At 44.5% G+C, this 21278-nt stretch overlaps 1 protein-coding gene across 1 annotated transcript; it reads left to right on the top strand.

The window, feature by feature from the left end:
- Window positions 1-449: 449 nt before the first annotated feature.
- Window positions 450-21249, top strand: crb1 (crumbs cell polarity complex component 1). The gene is given in 14 exon segments (XM_076725830.1): window positions 450-457; window positions 596-798; window positions 4204-4440; window positions 5419-5614; window positions 5765-5904; window positions 6122-6304; window positions 8764-9729; window positions 11055-11605; window positions 11860-12025; window positions 12848-13781; window positions 14509-14553; window positions 15245-15367; window positions 15784-15910; window positions 19931-21249. Coding segments are annotated over 14 exon segments (4098 nt in total). The 3' UTR covers window positions 20150-21249.
- The last annotated feature ends 29 nt before the right edge of the window (window positions 21250-21278 follow it).

Genomic DNA, 21278 nt, shown 5'->3' with positions numbered 1-21278 from the left:
TTGGCTAAAAAGAGAGCCGCCTCCTCCACTCTCCACGGAGCTTCACACTTCCTGGTCGCGTTGCCGTGGAAACGCCTAGCGCTTCCCTCGGTCACTGACGGTTGTTCAGTTTAACAGAGAAATGTCTGTATCGATTAGTGTTTTGTAAATGCAGCTGTTGTTGCTGTTTGTTGTTTCATACGGGCATTCATTTTTAGAACTCCATTCTTTAAATCAGTAATTCCATTTTAATAGTTGACTCACATTTCTATTTCCCAGCCTAATCAGTCCCGTCAATGGATCAATAATTTGTATCAGGCTGGTTAGATCACATCGTGATTTTAGCAAGCTATTTTTGTTTGTTTGTTTTGCTAGTTTAAATCCATAAGAGTCTACATTTAGCATTTAGCACCTTTAAGTCGAAGTAATGTTAATAAATTAAATCAAAGTACTCTATAAGTATCTAAGTGATGTTGCTGTAAATCCCTCCCATGTGATCACTGCCCGGCTCTGTACGTGTGTGCGTGTGTGTGTGTGTGTGTGTGTGTGTGTGTGTGTGTGTGTGTGTGTGGCCCGTTGAACGCCACGCTTTAGTCTTTTTCTGATGGTGCTCCAGCAAGGAGAGAAGTGAGCATCAAGTGGATCTGGAGTTGACAGCGGATGAGTCGCAGCGAGCAGAAGCAGACAGATCCGCGTGTGACAAGACTTCAACAGATCGAGCACGATGATTCCCTGTCCCGATTATGGATCTAATTCGTAGTCATAATTTTGAATTACTTGCATGCACAATTCTCATCTCATCACTGGCGGTGATAGATGGTAAGTGACCGCTCTTCTCTCTTGGCTTGTGTAATGCTGTAGCTGTATCACCATCATCGTACATATCCGTAGTTAACTAACGATCAGTATGTCTTTGTAGCAGCAGCCTCACGTTAAAAAAAACTCTAGTTATTGTTGCATCCCATTCAAGACGTGCGTGTTTTATTGACCTTTCTTCGCAAAAGTTTCCTTGAACCTTTAAATTAAGCAGAACGGCGTGCAAACTGTGTGGTTTTTGAATTTGAGTCTAGTAATTGGCTTGCATTTTAACCAGTCCATGCTTGGAATATCAATTAACACTGTGGTGACATCATTGCCTATGGTGATCTCTACACATGGCCTGAAAGATGACAAAAAGAGATCTAACAAAGAGGGGGCAGCGTAGTGACCCATGAGGGGGTGGGAGGATGGGGGGGTTGGTGGATAAGTGATGAGGCCAAAAGAGCAAGGCAATATATGTCTCTGTGGCTGTGCCTTATCACCGCTGAAACACGCAGACAGACAGATACGAGCACGCATCTGTCCGGAGGAGATGTCAGGTGCCCCACATGTGCCATTCGAGGGCCTCCAGATAGGACCAAACAAAGACCCTCACAAGTGATTTGCATATGAAAAAGCCTTACATGCTGAGGGAGGGGATGTGTGGTTGGCTGGAGCTGTGTCTGAATAGACAACAGGCCTGTCTCTCAATCCTCTGAACTCTGCCTCAAAGACCAACGGGTTCAGTAAAGAGCAAATCTTAAAACAGACACCACCTGTCATGGTTTCCCAAAAACTACACAGATAGTCAGAGGGAACTTCTTTCTCTGTGATTACAACCTTTTTACTCTAATAAGAATGTGTCTGTGTTTTTTGTAGACACATAATATATACTTAACAATGCTGCAACATGCACCTTTAATCTGGTCTGAATTTACTGGCTGATCCTTGTTGTAATGAGAGCTAATAAAGGCATATGGTCATAGCATCTCCGCTGATACCCATGATCTCCCTCACGCCCCCTGAACACTTGGCCCATACCTCCAAGTCCAAGTCTAGACATGTATAAGCTGCTCCTGAAGAACCCTGCCAACTGTCTATGAAACTGACTGACCTCCACCAATCACAGAAAATTGTTGCCTGAGTTGGTGGAGATGGAGCACCAAGTGTAATTGCACTCTTCTCCGTCCTCACTCAGACTGATTGCGCTCTTGAGGTATGATTACTGTGCACAATTATCATCTGTGAGGAATATTACTGGGACGTATCTCTTGATATCTGTGTGGCTACATTTGTGACCCCGAGCTTCATAATGATGTGGGATCCTTCATGCAAAACACACTTTCAAGTATAGCCACATGCATCCAATATTCATATATACATATCGCTTTCAAAGCTGTTAGAAATGAGGTGCAGTCTTATCATCATCAATAGATGCAACACTTGTTTGGCTGATTCTGAAGCCTCATTTTTGTGTCATCGTGCCTCGGTGTCCCTTTATGCAAATTCCATGGAATACGAGGATCACTGCCTCTGAGCTGGTCCCTTTTGTTCTGCGTGGAGTATGGCGATTTTGAGATTCCTCAGTGGTCACTACAGGTCTTTGATGCTTTCTTGCATGTGTAAGAGCTGTAGGGGGCAAGTCTCAGGGGGGAAATGATATATGATTTCAGAGTCAGGGGGAGTGAGGAAATAAGCAATGCATCATCACAGGGTTGAGGTTCTCAAGACATTTGGTTTTCAGGCCCCGCTGAAGCTGTTTAACACTTTAACACTGACCAACTCGTAAGTGCATCTTAGTAAAATCCTGCCAAAAACGCACAGAGGTTCTAAGATATTGAATATATCAAATTGGAAATTGAAGATATGTATGTGTGTGTGTATATATATATATATATATATATATATATATATATACACACACACACACACACACACACACACACACCCACACACACACACACACAAACACACACATATAATGATCCAATAGTCATGGGGTGTCCCTATACCTCAGTTGGTAGGGTGTGCGCCCCATGTATTGAGGCTATCAGTCCTCTGCAGTGGCCGCAGATTCGACTCCCACCTGCGGGTCATTTGCTGCGTGTCGTTCCCTCTCTCTGTCCCCTTTCCTGTCTTACCTTAAGCTGTCATTATCCACCCCCCCAAAAAAAAGAGACATCATGGGTCTGAGTGCTTTACTCAGTATGAAATAGCTTCAGTGAAGTGTTGGAACCCAGATATGATGTTGTCATACTGGGTGGATATTTTTGTATGTGACAGAAACTGAAGGGGAGGTTTAAGGTTTAGAGAAGCTTTAAGAATGTTTCCCAAAACCGATGTAGCTGTTTTTAGAGATTTGAGGAATTACCTGTCATGATTATGGAAAATACCATCCTACAACTACTGTATAGAGTTGGTTCAGCCATTACAAATTTAGGTTTGGAATAGTCTTTTTTCCCAGAAATCAATAATGCCAGCTAGTTTCTAAAGCTAGGCATAATGAACAAACAAATGTCTACAAGCTAAGTCTGGTGGAGTCTGTATTTAAAGTAATGAACTCTTGTTTGAAGTTCAAATCTTGTTGGCTGTTCATTTATTTAGCTCAAACAGAATCCTAAAACATATTTCTATTAACAGGAAAGATATGGTGCATTGGTGCTATTAATGATGACATGAGAGTCCTAAAAGTCCTTGTTTTGCAAATGTGTCATGAAATTTATGTTCAGGAAAAAGTGATGATTAAGTCATGCGCAGTTCGAGAATTATTGCTCGTGTTTGTTGATACTTGGGAAGATGAAGTGTTGATCCTCTAATTAGTATGTAGAGCATGTGTTGACTGAAATGAGACCTAAAGCCAGAGCTGTGGCAGCATGGCATTAATCTCCTGCTGATTAAAACACACCATTAAGTGTAAAGGAGTAAATGCCTGAGATGTTCGGTCGGATGCAGTCACCATGGAAATACACTGAATGCTGAAGCCAAGCGGTGGAATTGGTTACCATGGCAGCCAGCCATGACGCCTTGAGAGGTCCTTAAATTTCAAGCCATTACACTGACAACTGCTAGACGTAGTGTTTTTATCAAAGCTAAATGGAGATAAAAAAGCTTCATGCCAGTGATCAAGCTAACATGACAATCGAGAGCTCGTCTGCTCACATTGATGGAAACATTTTTTACAGAGGTAAAGAGAGTCACCTGAGAGATCATTGGGACTGAATATTTTCTGTAATAGTCACAGATCTTGTTGAGGAGTTTGACCAGCTGATGGAGAGCAACTTTTCCAATCTAATACTTGATACTGAGGTAACTGAGGTCACAAATGCACAAGCTGTTCTGCTGAGAAACTAAAACCATCCATATATGACAGCCTAAGCACCAAGAACAATGATGTTCTGTGATCTGAATAATTTCATCTGCTCATAGGTGCATCCTCGGACAGGCTGCCTCCAACAGTGGACCAGTGCTCTCCAAACCCGTGCCAAAACAGGGCCATATGCAGACTCCGCGGGGACGGCTACTCGTGCTTCTGTGTGCCGGGGTTCCAGGGAGCTCGCTGTCAGATTGATGTGAATGAGTGCGTCTCACAGCCCTGCAGGAACGGAGCCACATGTGTGGACGGAGTGGGCAGGTTCTCCTGCCAGTGTGCTCCTGGGTTCACTGGTGAGTGGATGCAACAGTGCTGGATCTGCCAAGAGCATCTTTAGATAAAGATGAGATAAAGACAGAGAGTGAGAGGCCACATCATTTCAATCCTAAAATAACAGATCTGTGATAAGATATGAATGGGATAAAGGGGTTCCTAGACATTTTTAATTGTTAGAGAAAACTACAGCACTTGCATGTGTAAATATTTAAACCTTTGTTTCGGAGGAATTTGAATAGTGTGTAAAATGTAGAATGGGGTTATGGCTTTTATGTGTGCTCTGTCCAGCCCTTTTAGCCATGGCAGCAGATGGCCTGGTCAGTCAGTCAGTTGGTCCATCACTTTAGTGCAGACTGAAATATTTCTACAACTGCCATGACGATTCAATTTTGTAAACACATTCATAGTCCATAAAGTATGAATCCTGCTGACTTTCCTTGAGCGCCACCATAAAGTTCACGTTTATGGTTTTGAGTGAAATTCCTCCACAGCTGCTGGACGGATTGGCATGAAATCTGTTTGTCACATTCGTGCTCCCTCAGGATGACTAACTGATGGTCTGATGATCGTGACCCTCTGACTTTCCATCCAGTGCCATCATTTGGTGAAGACTTCAGCTTGTACAATACCCACTACAAATATGTGATGTCTCATTCAATCTCTTATTAGGATATAATGTCTCACCTTTATTCTAAAATTATGCTCTGCATCATGTACAGATATATTTATTTTTTATTTTATTCTTCATTCTCATCGTCTTTCTTCCAGGGTGCATGAGTATTAGAATGCTATAGTGCAGGGATGTATTTAAAAGATGTGTTGTATACAGTGTGTTGTTTTCAGAGCTGCTAAAGCTCTGCTGTGAGATAAAAGAGCCATCCCATCATGATCATAGCCAGTACACATAAAAGCTTTGTTCATTTTTGCCCCCTGCCCTCAGTCTATGTAGCTGGCTCAGGCGCCCTCTGACATCTGCGCTGCTTTGATGTTCACAGGGGCCGCTTGTGAGGTCCAGATTGATGAGTGTCAATCACAGCCATGTCTCAATGGCGGCAGTTGCCATGACTACGCCGGTGGCTTCACTTGCACCTGCCTGTTCGGTTTCCAAGGACACCGGTGTGAAATCAACGTTGACGAGTGCCAAGAGCAGCCATGCCAAAACGGGGCTCTGTGTATAGATGGGATGAATGAGTAAGTGGCTCAGTTCCATTTGAAATTATAGCTCTTGCAGCGTCGTTTCGTCCAGTGTAGATTCCTGATAGATTTCAATTTTCCACCTGTGAACACAGACTGCAGGAAATGATCTCAAGTATGTGATATCTGAATCCTTGATTGTCTCAGCTACTACTGTGACTGCTCTCACACAACCTTCACTGGCAGACACTGTGAGACACCACTGCCACCATGTCACTCTGAACCCTGCTTCAACAGCGCCATCTGTGAGGACCACCAGGGTAACTACACCTGTGGATGCTGGCCAGGTACATCCATGAATGTGTCCATAACAATAAACAAATATTCAGTGTAATATTGTCATTATAATCTCATTGAATATGATATATATAATAATATATAAGCATCATATAATTTAACATTTCAAACACAGAACTATGTTGCTGAATCTATACAGGATGTCATATGTACTATTAGTCATGTACATTGTTCCCTTCAGAAACACTGTCTGCTTCCTCATTCTAGGGTTTGAGGGGCGTCAGTGTGAGATCGATATCAACGAGTGTGGCAGCAACCCCTGCATGCATGGAGGCCGCTGCATTGAGAGGTCGTGGCAGGCCCTGTATGGCAGCGAGCCTCTGCTGCCTGAACTCTACGACCAGCAGCATGCTGCAGGCTACATCTGCAGCTGTCCTCGAGGAACAACAGGTCATTTATTCTGATCAGGTGGAATTCATTTTGTCTTACCCAGCCTCCAGTGATGGTTATGCAGAAGTTTCCCGAACATTCTGCGGCATGTAGGGACTTCACACTGATAAAAATGCCTTCAAAAAGCACTAAAGTTGACTAAAACAGTGTGTATAGTCAGATGTCTGATCAGGGGAAAGAGCAGCTTCTGATCGGAGAAACAGCAGGATGAAAGGGTACATTTAAAAAGGAATGTTTTGATATTACTCAAGATACATCAGACATTATGTACTCTACATATAAAATGCATGTACTGTATATTAACACAATCTTCTCGCTCTTATCTTGTGAAGAAGAGAAGGTTCACTGAGTTCGCTCAAATCACAAATCACCATATCCCTAATGGTCCCTGCAATGGGGGTGAATAGATGTGTTTATCGTTCTCAGCTCTTCAATATTTTATGTTTGAATAACTCAGTCCAATTATATAACAAAGCACTGCAACAGAAACATCTTAAATGTTTCTAGAAAAAAGTCACCAGTAACCCAGTAATGATACACAGACTTTACACAGACACAGTTTTTACTTCATTCCCATAATGATAACAAAATAACTTTAAAAGAAAAGTGTAATGTCACTTCAACAGACTGAAGTACAGAGAACGCATCACAGGTTTAATGACTGTAGGAAATGTAATATTTTTCTTTGCTTAAGTGAACACAGAAACAAGACAAGCTCCTGTGAGAACGAACAGGCAGAACTAACTGAACTGGCCTCAGACAGGGCGACTAAATAACTCTGCTAATGAGGCCTGGGGTGGGGTAGCTTTGCATAGTCCCAGCATGCCAGTGTGAATGTTGGTCCAGTATCAGCACCTGTGACAGCAGTTGTGACAGAAAACAGTTGAGATTTTGGTGAACTGACCCTTTAAAGACCCTATCTGCTGTATTTCTAATTTTAGCACCCCCCAGTGGTAGTGTTAAAAAACATTTAAAAAGTTAATAGAAGATGCCTTAATCACACAACTACATGTATCAGCTTTAATTGGAGCCTCACTTTAATGCTGTTTCCATCTTGTCCCTCTGATGGATGTGTAATGCTCGAGTGAGAAGGATAACTGCCACAATTAATTTAATAAAAAATAGCTAAATGAGGAGTTAGATCTTGGAAATTTGGTCTGCAGGTCATACAAATAATAACACTCTATATACAGCAATAAAATTCACTTTTGATATTGTTGTGTATTAATGTGCAGAGAAACGCTGCATTGTTGGAGGAACGCCACATCAAATTACAGTTTGCAGAAAATTCTAGTTGTCCGGCTTACACAAGATTTGATCTCGCAATGGAGGTAAGACTATGAGCTGTTGCCTGCTGAGAGTTGTGTTCTAAAAATTGACTCTCTGCCAGTTGCAATGGCACTGACTCAGTAAGGTGGCCAAATAGCATTAGTTTAATCCCCAGGATATGGCTTTGCTGGTCTCCTGACTGGAGCCACTCAGCCCTATGTGGTTGCAGAGAAGTAGACAAGGAGCAGAAATCCCCTGGGATGGCCTGTACACACACAAACTAATATGGTGCAGTTAGACAAGTTCAGGGCGATCTGGGGGGAAAAAGTGACGGCATGATGTGGACACCTGCACCATGGATTTGGGGGATTTTATTTCTTGGAACAGGTAACATCACAAGACATTCTTTTGCACAAATTGATATTTAGTGTAAGTATTACACAGTAGGTATTTAATTCCTGTGTTATTTTATCTTTTCTTCCCACAAATATAAAACAAATAAATAACTTAGTAGTTGACTAAAAAGCATTGATTCTATTGTTACCGTATTTTTCTACAGTGTGCTGTGTTGTACTATAGAACGTATAGTTGTTGGTCCAAGTGCCTACTCATTGCAGCCGTTTGTCTACGGTACAAATTCCAAATGCTGATAGCATTAATAGCATAACAAGTAAAAATATCTGGAGACAAACAAATGGAAAAAACAATGTTAAGAGGGTAACACATGGACAAGTAATGGTTGGATGTAGAGAGTAAAACACACCACCAGCATAGAGAACTGGGATTAATACCTAACAGTTTGCATTAGGAACATAGGACATAGCAGTCCACACTATTTTTTCAAGACACCATAAAAAGGTGAAAACAGGAGGCATGATATAACTACAGCAAGAGCAGGCGTCGACAATATATGGAGGATAGTGGGAGAAAAAAACTGGGCACATGTCCAGTGTTTTCCTCACTTGCCCTCATTATGTAACTTGCCCACATAATAACCTAGTACAAGTGCTTGAATGTGAATGGTTTGTAGTAAACAAACAGCAGCTATCTACTGCTTACAAGACCACTGAACAAGTAATTATGACAATAATTCAGAATAATTTATGTCTGCCATCATGCTTTAATGACAGCAGTAAGAGAGTTTAAGAGGGTTTGAGTTGTGTGACTTTATTGTATTTTTATGCTAACAGGTTCCCTCTGCCAGGAGGTGATAAACCAGTGTGACCCCAGTCCCTGCCAGAATGGGGGCAGGTGTGAGAGCCGTGTTGGGGGCTACACTTGCCACTGCCTCAAACAGAGTCATGATGGCTTCCTCTACGGAGGTGTAAACTGTGATGAGAGGCTAGTGGGCTGCGAGGGACATGAATGCCAGAACCACGGTTCCTGTTCTCCTTTCCTGTTGGATGGGACTCATGTTTACACCTGTTCCTGCCCGCCTGGGTACACTGGACCCCTCTGTAAGACCCCCACCACCTTCTCCTTCCAACGCAGAGGCTACCTGCTGCTGCAGAGTCCCCTGGTGGATGCCGAGGTGTCCTGCAACATCACCCTCAGCTTCAAGACTGTTCTGCCCAGAGCGGTGTTGTTCCAGCGGAACAGCCGGGGGCTGCTGCTGAGCCTGGAGCTGGACGAAGGGCAACTTCGTCTCACACTGAGCAGGGAGACCTCTGCTGGGGCTGAAGCAGAAAGACCAAGCCAGGTCCTGGAGCTACCACACAATGTCACAGATGGAGAGTGGCATTCTGTAGAGGCTGTGCTTGGAAAGTGGGTGCTCAGTCTGAAACTCTTGGATGATGCTGGGAGCTGTGCGAGCCAGTCGTGCCACAAGGTGGCCCCAGTCCAAAGCACCCTGGCTGGGCTGGCTTCACCTCCTCAGAACACTTTCATTGGAGGAGTGCTTCAGGATTCAAATGGCCCCAGTGAGGACTCTCCACTTCCGGCATTCATTGGCTGCATGCAGGATGTGTTTGTGGACTGGCAGCTCATTGTCCCTGAGGAATGGCTGAGCGACTCTGCTGTTAATGTGTCCCCGGGCTGCAGCCACAGGGACCGCTGCCTGGATGTGCCTTGCCAAAACAGAGGACAGTGTGTCAACCTGTGGCAGAGCTACCAGTGCCGATGTCCAAGGCCTTACGAGGGGCAGGACTGTGAGGAGGGTATGTTTATAGCTGTGAAGTAACAGGCTTCAATAGGTGGAGGGTGTGGACAGTCAAATAGCAGCAACACAGTGTAAAATTTGGGTGAAGACTTAGGCTTTCTAAATCTACTTGTCCCATCAAATGTAGAAATGAAAAATTTAGGATAGCTAAGCACCAAAGGCAGATATGAGCCTCACCAGAGTCTTTAAGTTTAAGATAATCTGATTAATTGAGATCGGAGGATAGTGTACCAGGTCATTCTTACCAAATTTCTTAATTGGGTAATTAGATAACATCCTCCGTAGCTGATGTATAACAGAAGTTAAGGGAGTAGAGATGAGACCAATCAAAAGCCACAGTAAAGGACAGAGGCAGAGATCCTCTTATCTGACACACTGGATTAAGGATAGAAGGGCTTCTATTTTGGAAATACGCAGAACATGCAAGGAAATATCACAGCATTCAGTAGACTGTTGAGTACTGTGATCAATACGTCGGAAACAAACTGAGAGGTGGGACGCAAATGTTGTCATTTGAATACTTCGCTCAAGTTTCCCCTGAAAATATTGAACTATTGCGGTTTTCCACTGAGGATATCTATAGCCTCTTGAGTCTATCAAAGCAGATTACTGATCCCGGTGTCTGACGGGGGAATGGCACTCACATTTATTCACATGCGCACAAATGCACACATTCGAAAAATGCACACACATACACGCTGAGGCTTTCATAAGGTTTCTGTACGACCTGTCAGACACTGTAAGTCCTCCCCGCTGTAGCTCTGTGTGTCCTCAGTGTTCTGCCTGCCTTATAGGTGACAGGCCCTCAGTGGAAAGTGCTGACAGTGGACACAGAACACACAGAACATGAGGGCTGGTGGCTGCTAAATTTTCCTCTTCCTGTGCCTGTAGGACCTCTATAAACTGCTTTAGCTTTTCCTCCAGTTACTTAGTTCTGCAAAAATCTTAATGCCCATTTAATCGTAAATATTTTAAGTGCTCAGCACAGATGAGAAAAATAACCTTAAATAACCCTGTGCTGAAAATAAAAATTTAATAAATGGTATTAAAGAGAAGCCTGATAGATTTGGGGAGTGTTAGCTTTTTTTTTTACTCGGTGGACATGCAGCCCATCACTCTAGTTGTTTTCTTCTGCCTTTGTCTTTTTACTGCTGCAAATAAATGACTTTCTCAAACTTATAAAAGGCTTTTGAACCCCAGACACTAATCCCATAGTGCATGCTGTCCAAGCTGAAATGGTTTGAAGATGTTCTCCTGATGTTGACACCTGGCCACCTCACTTTTCTCCCATCTATTTTCCCATTTTTATTTACATTTTTGCAGAACACGTGACTGCACGCTTTGGGGACGAGGACTCTCAGAGTTACGCAGCCTTCACTGTCACCGACGATCTGGGTCACGACCTCTCCATCTCCCTCTTCCTGCGTACAAGGAGGCACAATGGACTCCTTCTGGCGCTCGCCAACAGCAGCAGCCAGTACCTGCACGTGTGGCTGGAGGATGGCAAGGTCACCGTTCAGCTCAATAACTTTGAGAGCATGAAGGCGGAGAGCGCGATTAATGATGGGGAAGTCCACTTTGTGAGTGTCAAGATGGTGAATGATCATCTGGAGCTGTATATAGGGGCTCAGAAACAGGGCGATGTGGAAGTGAGGACAGTCAGTGTCCAAGCGGGAGACACTGTGTATGTGGGAGGTCTGTTGGGGAGGAGGACCACTTCAGTGTTTGGTGGATATTTTAAAGGCTGTATCCAGGACCTGAGGATCAATGACAGGAGGCTGCAGTTCTTTGTGCTGGACACCTCAGTGAGATCTTTCCCTCTGGATCTGATGGAAAATGTGACTGCGGGGTGCTCTGGGGACAACGCCTGCAGTGTGAGTTCAATGTTTCTTTACACAGTTTACTCTCATTAATGCTTCTTAATCTTTTATTATCACTCTTGACAGTGTCTCTTTGGTAGTGTAGCACATGCAGGACTGGATTAAAACTTAAAATTCATCTTAAAATGAGACCTCACTCATGCCTATGAGAGAATTAGTACGGTTGTGTCTCGGTTTTAGTGCAAAGAAATCAGGCAGTATGAAGCATTTGGCAAAAGTAAGCCCCTTTATCATTTTCTCATCTTCAGAGGAACCCTTGTCTAAATGGTGGGATGTGCTACTCCATGTGGGATGACTTCACCTGCACCTGCCCTCCCATGACGGCAGGGCGGCGCTGTGAAGAGGTCAGGTGGTGCGAGCTGTCACCGTGCCCGACGGACTCAGAGTGCAGGATGCTGAACCACGGATATGAATGTAAGTGGTGTTTATATTGTTTCGCAGTAGCCTTGAAAGCCTTGAATGTAATCATGTAATAATGTTACTTCATCACATAGAAATTGTGTTCTAAAAATGTCATGTAATAATTATAATGTGAAGGTTACACTGACAGTTACATTTAAAGCTTTGATTACATTTTCAACCCATTTACTTGCACCTTTGCTCCCATCATGTTGTTACACTTCCAGTCGCTGTGTGCTAATATCTTACAGCATCAGTGAGGATTTCCCAAAACACTGAGGTCACTTTTTCTCATTAGTGGTAAACATTCATAAAAGTGCTTCAATCCAGACATGGATTTGTTTACCTCTTACATTTAAAGTGTTTGTCACCTAATCGTTGACCTTGTTTGTGGAGTTGGTCATTATTGACTTAATTTGCCACTATATAACCAAGAGATACAACACACTTGGTTATATACTGGCTTTAATCTGCCCACACAGTACACTGCCTGTGCTCCGTAAAGCAGGATTGGCCTGAGGCCAGCTTATCCTTTTTTACTGGGATTAGTGATGATTTGACGTACTGCCTGTCTGTGCTGTAAGCCACCCCACATTCAGTGATTAGCTCATTGAGAATACCTGCTTCTTACGGTATTTCCACTTAAGGACCTCATCTAGTTGTCTTAAAGGATTGTAGTGTTATCAAACAGGTCCTGTCATAACAGCTGTTGAGTTTGACCTCAGTGCTCTTGTACAATCCTTGTACAAACTGACCATCTGACAAAGGACACTGACAAAGTGAGTGTGTAAATGTGTAAACAAATATACACAACAGGTGTTTTCTCTTACCTCCCAGGCTACTCCAATGCAACTTTCCTGAATGACAGCACTGTGCTGTCCTACCGGGGAAATGGCCACATATCCCGCAATCTAACCAACCTCTCCCTAAACCTACGAACACGAAAGCGTAACGCAGCTCTCCTCCACGCCGAGATGGGCTCAGCATTCATCACACTCTCCATCCAGGATGGTTTCCTCTTCATGGAGCTCCAGAGCACCTCTGAAGACGACAGAGAGGAGGCGGAAGGTGTGTCTACCGTCAGTCTCAGCAGCAGGAGGAGTGTCAGCGATGGGGAGTGGCACAGCGTCCACCTGTTCATGGTAGCGCCATGGGCACGAACCTCCCAGTGGACTCTGGTGCTGGATGAAGAAATAGAGGGAGCCAGTACTTCCAGGAGTCAAGGGGGCAACCTGGACTTCCTCAGGCAGGGGGTGGACATCTTCTTAGGGGGCCTGGCCCCCGATGTTGGGTGGGCCTTGGCTGGATGCCTGGGCACAGTAGAGCTGGGTGGCATCGCCTTGCCTTACCTCAGCTCCTCTGTTGTGAACCTCCCACGCCTGCAGGAGGAGCAGTTCTTCCAGACGTCCCGGCATCCTCCGCTCCTCGGCTGCAGCGGGGCGCCCGTGTGTGAGCCCAACCCCTGCCAGAACGGAGGGAAGTGCCAGGACTTCTTCAACACCTACAACTGCAGCTGCGCCGAGGGCTGGGCCGGGAGACGCTGTGACTTCTTCACTGACACCTGCGCCTCCCGACCCTGTGTTCACGGCAACTGCAGCGTGACCGGGCTGACCTACGAGTGCACCTGCGAGTTTGGCTATGCAGGTGTGGACTGTGATGAGGAGGTGGATATGTGCGACAACCACCTGTGTGCCCATGGAGGCACCTGTCTGCACGGGCCAGACAGGTACGCCTGCCTCTGCCCTGAGAACTACACTGGACCCCTCTGCAAGTAAGTTGAGGTGTTTACTGAATAAACAGACAAGCAGGAAATAGAGCAGAATAGAATCAAATAGAGTAGAATAGTCTCTTTCTAGTGAGTGCAAAAGGCTTGTGGAAAACATAGACCAGCAGCAGAGGAGGAAACAATCCCAGTATAAATATTTCATGCTCTGAAGATGACTTTGCTCTCCTGTGCACAGTTTTGAGAGCTTAGTTAGTTAGTAAACACAAAATACACAAGTAAATGCTCCAAATTGCAGAAACAAGGGACCTCGCAAACAACACAGACAAAATCCTTCACTGTAAATGTCTCCGCATCTCTGCCTCTGTTCAGCATTTCAACCACGCCTGCAGCGAGCGCCTCAGAAGCTGCATTTCTATTCTAGTGTCAGCCAGAAAAGGCCTCAGTCTGCTGTGGTGTCTCACTACACACGGCTCTCTGGTTCAGCGCCAGTTTCTTTCCCCTGTCATCTACCGTTTGCCTCGGAGAACCAGCAGGGGAACGCCTCCAACCATTTATCCTGTAAACACACAGCCTCTTGCATTTTGCCTCTTTTGCACAAGGAAAGCCTTTGCAAGTGTCTCGCTAAGCAAGACACCCGACAAGCTGCACATCTCCCTTTACTGGGAACATCTACGCTGCAAAGTTTTCATCAAAATGACTTCTTTTTGTTTGTGTCTCCTGTTTGTGTCTCTTTCTACCCCCTTTCCCCGTCTTTCTTTCTGTTCCTCTCCAGTGAACGCATTGAAGAAATTCCATGGTACATTGTTGTCAGAAAAGTGTAAGTTGCTTTTTTTCCCCCCCTGTTTCTCAGGTGTTCGCTATTTGTTTCCCGTTAGATATTTGACTCTCAAATGTCATGTACGATGTCTCCTGTTTTTTTTGTTCAACTGCGTGCAACAAAATGCCAAGCAAAGCTAATATTAACGCTCCCTGTGACATTGTTTGTCTGAAAATGAGATACCCACTGCTTCAAATGAGTGACAGCTGTAGTTCAAAATGATTCCTGGCATCTAAATTAAAACTTCACCTGCCAAAACTGTACTCTCCAAAACAAAACAGCCTGGATTTTTTTTAACCATTGAGGGATGGATTTCAGGTTGCCAGCAGATGCTTGACAGTTGGAACAGAGCTGCTGTGCTTCAGGCGAAAACAAGGTTATAGAGGCCAAAGAGAAATGGTTGGCTTTTTCACTCCTGTACATGTGATTCGACGTCCTGCTGCTGAATTGTTACCAGAAGTCTTTAATCTTATTATCCTGGTCCACTCTTAAGCCTCTTTGTCTCCCCTGTGGGGAGCCGAACAATACAGCTCCTGCCACCTCCTGCTTCCTGCTTTCTGCAGACGTAAAGATGTCAAACCTGGTGCACATGAGCCGCTCAACACCTCGCTACCTGTGATACTACAGCTTTAAGTCAAGCACAAACAACACGTATGTTTACCCTCTTACATGTCTGACTGTCTTCTAGCAGACGGCCTAAGCTGCCTGTGTCTGTGTGCGGTGATGACAACAGAAACTACACCTGCTTCAACGGAGGCAACTGCACCAACCGAGAGCTGTCCTGTGACTGTCCGCCAGGCTTCATCGGACACCGGTAGGAAAGAAAAAGACATGAGCATTATTAGATCAAACCTGTAGATAAGTGAAATGGATCCAGAACATTCGAGTCACACTTTGATGAGCTGATTGGCATCAGCGGCATCAATCATGCTTCACAATCACTGGCTCATTCACAGACTATCAGCTGACCACTAATGTCCAGTCATATCCTGATACTGTTGTTTGCTGCAGCAGCTTCCTCCACCAGCCCAACCTCCTCCATATGAGCTATATAAGATTTAATGTATTTTTATTAAGAGGGAGGATATTTCTCCCAGCACAGCTCGGATTCTTCAAGAGCTCCCAGAAAGAGACTTTTCTTACTTTGCCAGGACTTTTTAGCCATTAGCTATAAGGGGTCACCTCCTTGACACAAGTGTCTCTGAAGGATGTGTGATTGTGTGTCTGCAGGTGTGAGCAGGAGGTGGACGAGTGCAAATCCAACCCCTGTCTGAATGGAGGCTACTGCCGCAACCTCATCAACAAGTTCGTCTGTGTGTGCGACATGAGCTACGCCGGAGACATGTGCCAGACGGACGTAAGCGACATTTACTTTTACGTGGCTGTGCTGCTGTGGCAGAACCTGTTCCAGCTGCTCTCCTACCTCATCCTCAGGCTGGACGATGAGCCAGAAATAGACTGGGGAGGCAACGACTGAATGTGTGTGTGTGTGTCTGCACCTGTCTGTTTGAGAAAAGTGGGTGCAGGGCGGAGTTTGTCAGTGCAGGTGTGCGGGTGATTGATTGATCATAACATGAGGGTTTCCTCTAGTTTGACGTCAGGTTAACGCTACCACAGAGCTTTTTTTGTGCCTTAAATGAGACTGTGGTAATCAGAAGCACCTTATTCAATGTAGTTATTTATTTTACTCAATTTACTTTTAAGTAGCTAGAGATCACAGATGCAATAAAACCAGCACAGACAAAACACAGTTTAGAGCCGCAACTAAAGATCACTTATGTTATTGAATAATCTGTTGATTATTTGACTAATCGTTTAATTGTGACAAATCATTTCAGCACAAAACTGCGTAGGATAGTTTCCAAAGGGTCTAAAGGGAAGGATAGTCTACGTTCAGTAAAGCACTTTCTGATGCAGTGAAGAACATTATAAAATATGTGTTATTTATAATGTCTCTCATTGAAGATATCCTGTCAGTCTTGTGTGAACTGGATTTTGGGAGCTCCACACGGATGCATGTGTGAACTATCAAAAACAGTGTTGTAGTTACAAAGGCGCCTAGAGGGGCTGGAAGACGACAAGATGTCTCGCTTTGTTCTCGACGTGCGTTCAGAGCACTGTGCTGACTGACTGACTGACTGCTGCGTGTTGTTTTGTAGCGGAGGAGAAGTTTCTGTCTCTAAACCCTCCTGAGTCAGGCAAAAGATATTTTAAACCGAAATTCTCTGCAGCTCTGCTTGAACGGCACCGATCGGCATTCAGCGTGCTGCTGCGGTCAACGTTTCATGACTGTCTGAGTCATTGCACCTGTGTGTTCCTCGTGGACTCGATTGTGTTTTTGTCTGTCTTTTAGTCTTGTTGTGCTCACATCATGCTGGATGATTCGTGTATGACCATAACTTCTTGTTTGTCTGTCTTTCCTTCATCATATTCTGTCCTCATGTCCTGTCTCGGTTTAAACCCAATCAGTCTTTGTTGTTGTCAAATAAAAAAAAAAATCACATCAGCCTTTGTCTGTCTTCTGTCCTCTTTTCATCTCTCTCAACTAATTCTTCTCTTCCGTTGCCACGTACTTGGTTTCCTTTCCAATTTCTTTCCTCCATTTCCTCCTCTAGACAAACTTCAGTTGAAGGTTAACTGCAGACTAAATCCTTTCATTGATTTCTTAACTGTTTGTGTTTGTGAGTAAAGGAGCGGTCAGTCAGGTGGCTACCGTGACACCAAACATAGACCCGTAATCTCTCCTAACAAGATGTAGTGTGAGTAGTTCCTGGAATAGCCCAAGTTCAGAGACACATATAGTCATTAACACACAGCAAAGGTACAGTGCTGCAATATTTGGACTCCTCAGTCGATGTACTTTTGTGTGCTTTTGATCGGGGGCTAGTTTACATTGTGTTCGTTTGAGGCCTCTTTCCTTCGCCCCTAAGCACAAAACAATGCTGAAAGGCAAGGTGGATTAATTCTTCTGTTCATGCAGCCAGTGTAAGTGTTGAGGGACAAACTCTACCTCCATTTATGCAAAAAATGTATTCAAAGTATCTCTGAAGCTTAATCAGAGCCTAAAAAAAAAAGATTCAATAAACCCCCTGTTGGTGGAGGGATACTAAAAAAAAAAAAAAAAAAACAGGGAATTTTGCACAAAAATTACTAACTTTGCAAGTTATCTGCTTGATTTGTCTAACTTTGACATCTGAATTCTCATATTAGCTTCGCATAAGTTTTCGAATAGATTTGTGCCCAGAACGAGGGCTGTTTGCACCACATTACATACACTGGAAGCACATTAGGAAGGGATCTTATGATACAAGCACAACCTGTGTCAGTCTTCATATTGACATCTGACTATTGTTTTAAGGCAGACCTGAAAAAGGACAAACCAACTCCTTGATGTTTTTCTGGGTTTGATGTGGAGGAAGGCCTCATCGCCGAACATCAGTGCCTGACTTCAGGAAATTTCTTGTGGGTGTAAATCCCTGCAGCCATGTTCCAAAATGTTGCAGAGAGCCTTCTCAGCAGGCTGCAACGGCGATGTTCAACAATCACATTTGGGTGTAATGTTCAGCTGTCCACGTACTTCTGGCCATGCCATCAGTATGCAGTTACACTCCTCTCTCGTGCACCTGCCTCCTCGCTCCCCTCTCGTATTTTTCAAGTCTGTGTGTACTTGTGTGTGCATGTGTGAGTGTGTCCTTTGCGAGCCCAGGTAGCCCTAATGGTGAGGAGAGAGGGGGAGGAAATGGGAAGCAGTTTTTCAGTGTCGGCACTGATGTGGCCATCCTTTGAGAGCGAGAGAAGCAGAGAGGGAGAAATGTGCTTCGCCAGCGAAAAAACAGCATCTGGCGCTGAAGTGCAGTTTCAGCAGAGAGCTGGTGGCATTCACAGAAGTTCAGTCTGCTTCACAGAAACATATGAGGGCAGCTTATCTGGCAGACACACACACACACACACACACACACACACACACACACATATATATACACACAGAGCAGGTTGATAGTGCTGACAGCAGGGAAGCATTGCTGCTGTCTCTGTGTGTAGCTGCTCTGCAGAGGCTTCAGGGTGGCCTTGCTGTGTACCTTAGAGACTGGTTAGTTAGACATCTCCGCGTCTGTGTGTGTGTAGCAGTCAGTGACTGATGGCGGGTCCTGGCTGCAGGCTGCTCCGGCTCGCTTGTGTCACACTCGCTATGACAGCCAACTGTGCTGCAGTGACAGGTAAGCACTTTCCAGGAGTCAACAAAGAACCTGTAGCGAGGGAAAGGAAGTGTAATGTCTAAAGCGCCTAGCACGAGCGCATACGTTATTTTTTGCCTCAGGATATGGACGGTTGTGTTTTTATTAGAATTATGTTTCCATGTTGATTGCTCAGTGTAAAGTTTGCTGACTTCTGAGATTTTTTTTTTTGTAGTCTTGTGTAACCTGACAAGTTCAGTAAGAGGCTTTAGTTATGAAGATGGTGTCAGCCAAAATAAAGTGTAATGGAGTGATACTTGTGCTGTTGTAGCAGCCGCTCAGAGTGTCACGACTGTCACGCCAACCAGAACTACTGATGTAAGTGCATGTGCTGCTCCGTCATCCACTGCTGGTTAATGAACGTTAACAATCATTCACCTGCTGCGCTGGAGGCTTTGATTCACCTTGATTCACTGGGTTTGGCTCATGATGTCAAATCTTTGTGTGTGCATGCTGGCTAACTTCTGGTTTGTAGTGAAGGTACTCGTGTGCGTGTGTGCGTGTTTGGTGTGTGATGATCAAAGGGCCACAGGGCTGCAAGTTAAAAATGAATTTTAGCAGGTTTCACAAATCATTAAGACGCCTTCAGACGCTTCCTGTGAAGCAGCTTTTCTTCCTGCTAGACAAGACTCATGTGTGCGCCTGTGTGAGCTATTTTTGGTGTGTTTCTGGTGGTGTTTGCTGTGTATGTGCTAATGGGATCATCAGGCAGCATCTTGCCTGTGTGTGTGTGATCCTCCACAGACGGAGCGTGCTCCATACAGCTCGCGGGTGGCTGCCGTGCTGGCACCGTGTCTGGTTGGCTTGGCGGTAGTGGTGATGCTGGGGCTGGCGCTGGCCATAGCCAAACTGCGAGAGAGGCGGCAGACGGAGGGAGGTTTCAGTCCGCAGCAACTCGAGGCTCCTGGTGGTCGCAACCCACCTGCTGAGCTGGGAAACACATCCATCAGCACTTTGGCAGCGCGTGTGGAGCGCCTGGTGTAGTGTAAAGCAGTGAGGAGAGGGGAAGTGTGTGTGAGGGTGTGTGACAGAGACAGAAATAAACTGCATCCTGTGTGAGCGTCTTTAAACCAAAGCATTTCTTGCACATTTCCAGCGAGCACCTGTTAACTGATTCCGTCTCTTCGCCTCCTTCTCTCCAGCTGACCTCTGAGGGTTTGACCTCTGACCTCTTGCTGTCCGTCAGTCTGGTGTCCGTCGTGCTGCTGCTGGTCCTCATCCTCTCCTCAGTCGGCCTGGTGGTGGCTCTTAATCGCCGCGCCACCCACGGCACCTACAGTCCCAGCCAGCAGGAGAAGGAGGGATCACGGGTGGAGATGTGGAGCATCACTCAGCCACCGCCCATGGAGCGGCTCATATGAGATGAACTGTGCTTACATGCAGGGTGATTATTTGGTTTTTTTTTGTAGCAATGACAGAGCTAACGGTAGAAATACACCAGATAACAGATGTATAATATAAGAAGAATATCTGCAGCCCGCATGTAAACACAGTCTTGACCTCAGAGTCCCTCCATTTTAAACTGCAGCTGTCTGTCTTCATTTGCATATGCACATGGTGGAAGAAGACATCTTCCTGCAGTGTTTTGCACCTGGCTGCACCATCCAGCAGCACATCCATCTAAATGAAAAGATTTTGGTTCAGAATATATCGCATCTGTGTGTCTGATCCATATTTTTAGGACTGATGGACCCGTGGGAAATCAAAGCAATTGTCTTATGCCTCATGTGAGAGCGAGCAGAATGAGTCACGCTCTTCTTCTAAAAGATGAGGCCAGCATCAGTCTTTATTTTTTCTGACTGTCAACAAAGTCCATGAAAAGATCAAAACCAACAATATGTTAGTCTGTCTTCCAAAAACTGATTGGTTCCTACTGAAGAAATAAATCTTTAAAGGAAGGTCACAATTATAGGAATTGATTTAAAAAAAGTAAATAATACATTTGTTGGGACTCTTTTCAGATTGAGTGAGTGTTATTTGTTTTAGTTTTTGGACAGTGGTAGAGCTCTATGGCACAGAGGTTTTTATCTTTTCATGTTATTTGTTGACAAGAAGAAAAATACATCACAAATATATCACCAGACTCATCATTTAAATTAATATGTATTTATTACAAGAAAATGTCTTTCTTATTCTTTGTGTCCTGTCCAAGTGTTGCTGCCAGTACTGATTTATTTCTCATTTTCAGTGAACGTTCACACTGGAGGTTTCTACTGTAGCTCCTAACTAACAGAACAATGTCCTTTAAGAGTCAGGTTTCAGGATAAGTTGCACTAGTCTAGACTAGTTTTAGTTTCCTCGAGGCTCACTGAACTATCTATAGACTGCAGTGTCATTTCAAGTGTCCAGACTATAATGAGGATTTTGTTTTTTTAAACTGTGAATTTAATTTGTGCCTGTAATTGTTGCCAACTGTACATAGAAAATGTGGCGGCTAATTAAAGTGAATTTATTGTGTTAATTTATGTTGACAAAATATTGTAACTCTGC

This window comes from Chaetodon auriga, chromosome 3, assembly GCF_051107435.1.
Source record: "Chaetodon auriga isolate fChaAug3 chromosome 3, fChaAug3.hap1, whole genome shotgun sequence".
Lineage (NCBI taxonomy): Eukaryota > Metazoa > Chordata > Actinopteri > Chaetodontiformes > Chaetodontidae > Chaetodon > Chaetodon auriga.
This window is presented reverse-complemented; position numbering and strand designations above follow the sequence as displayed.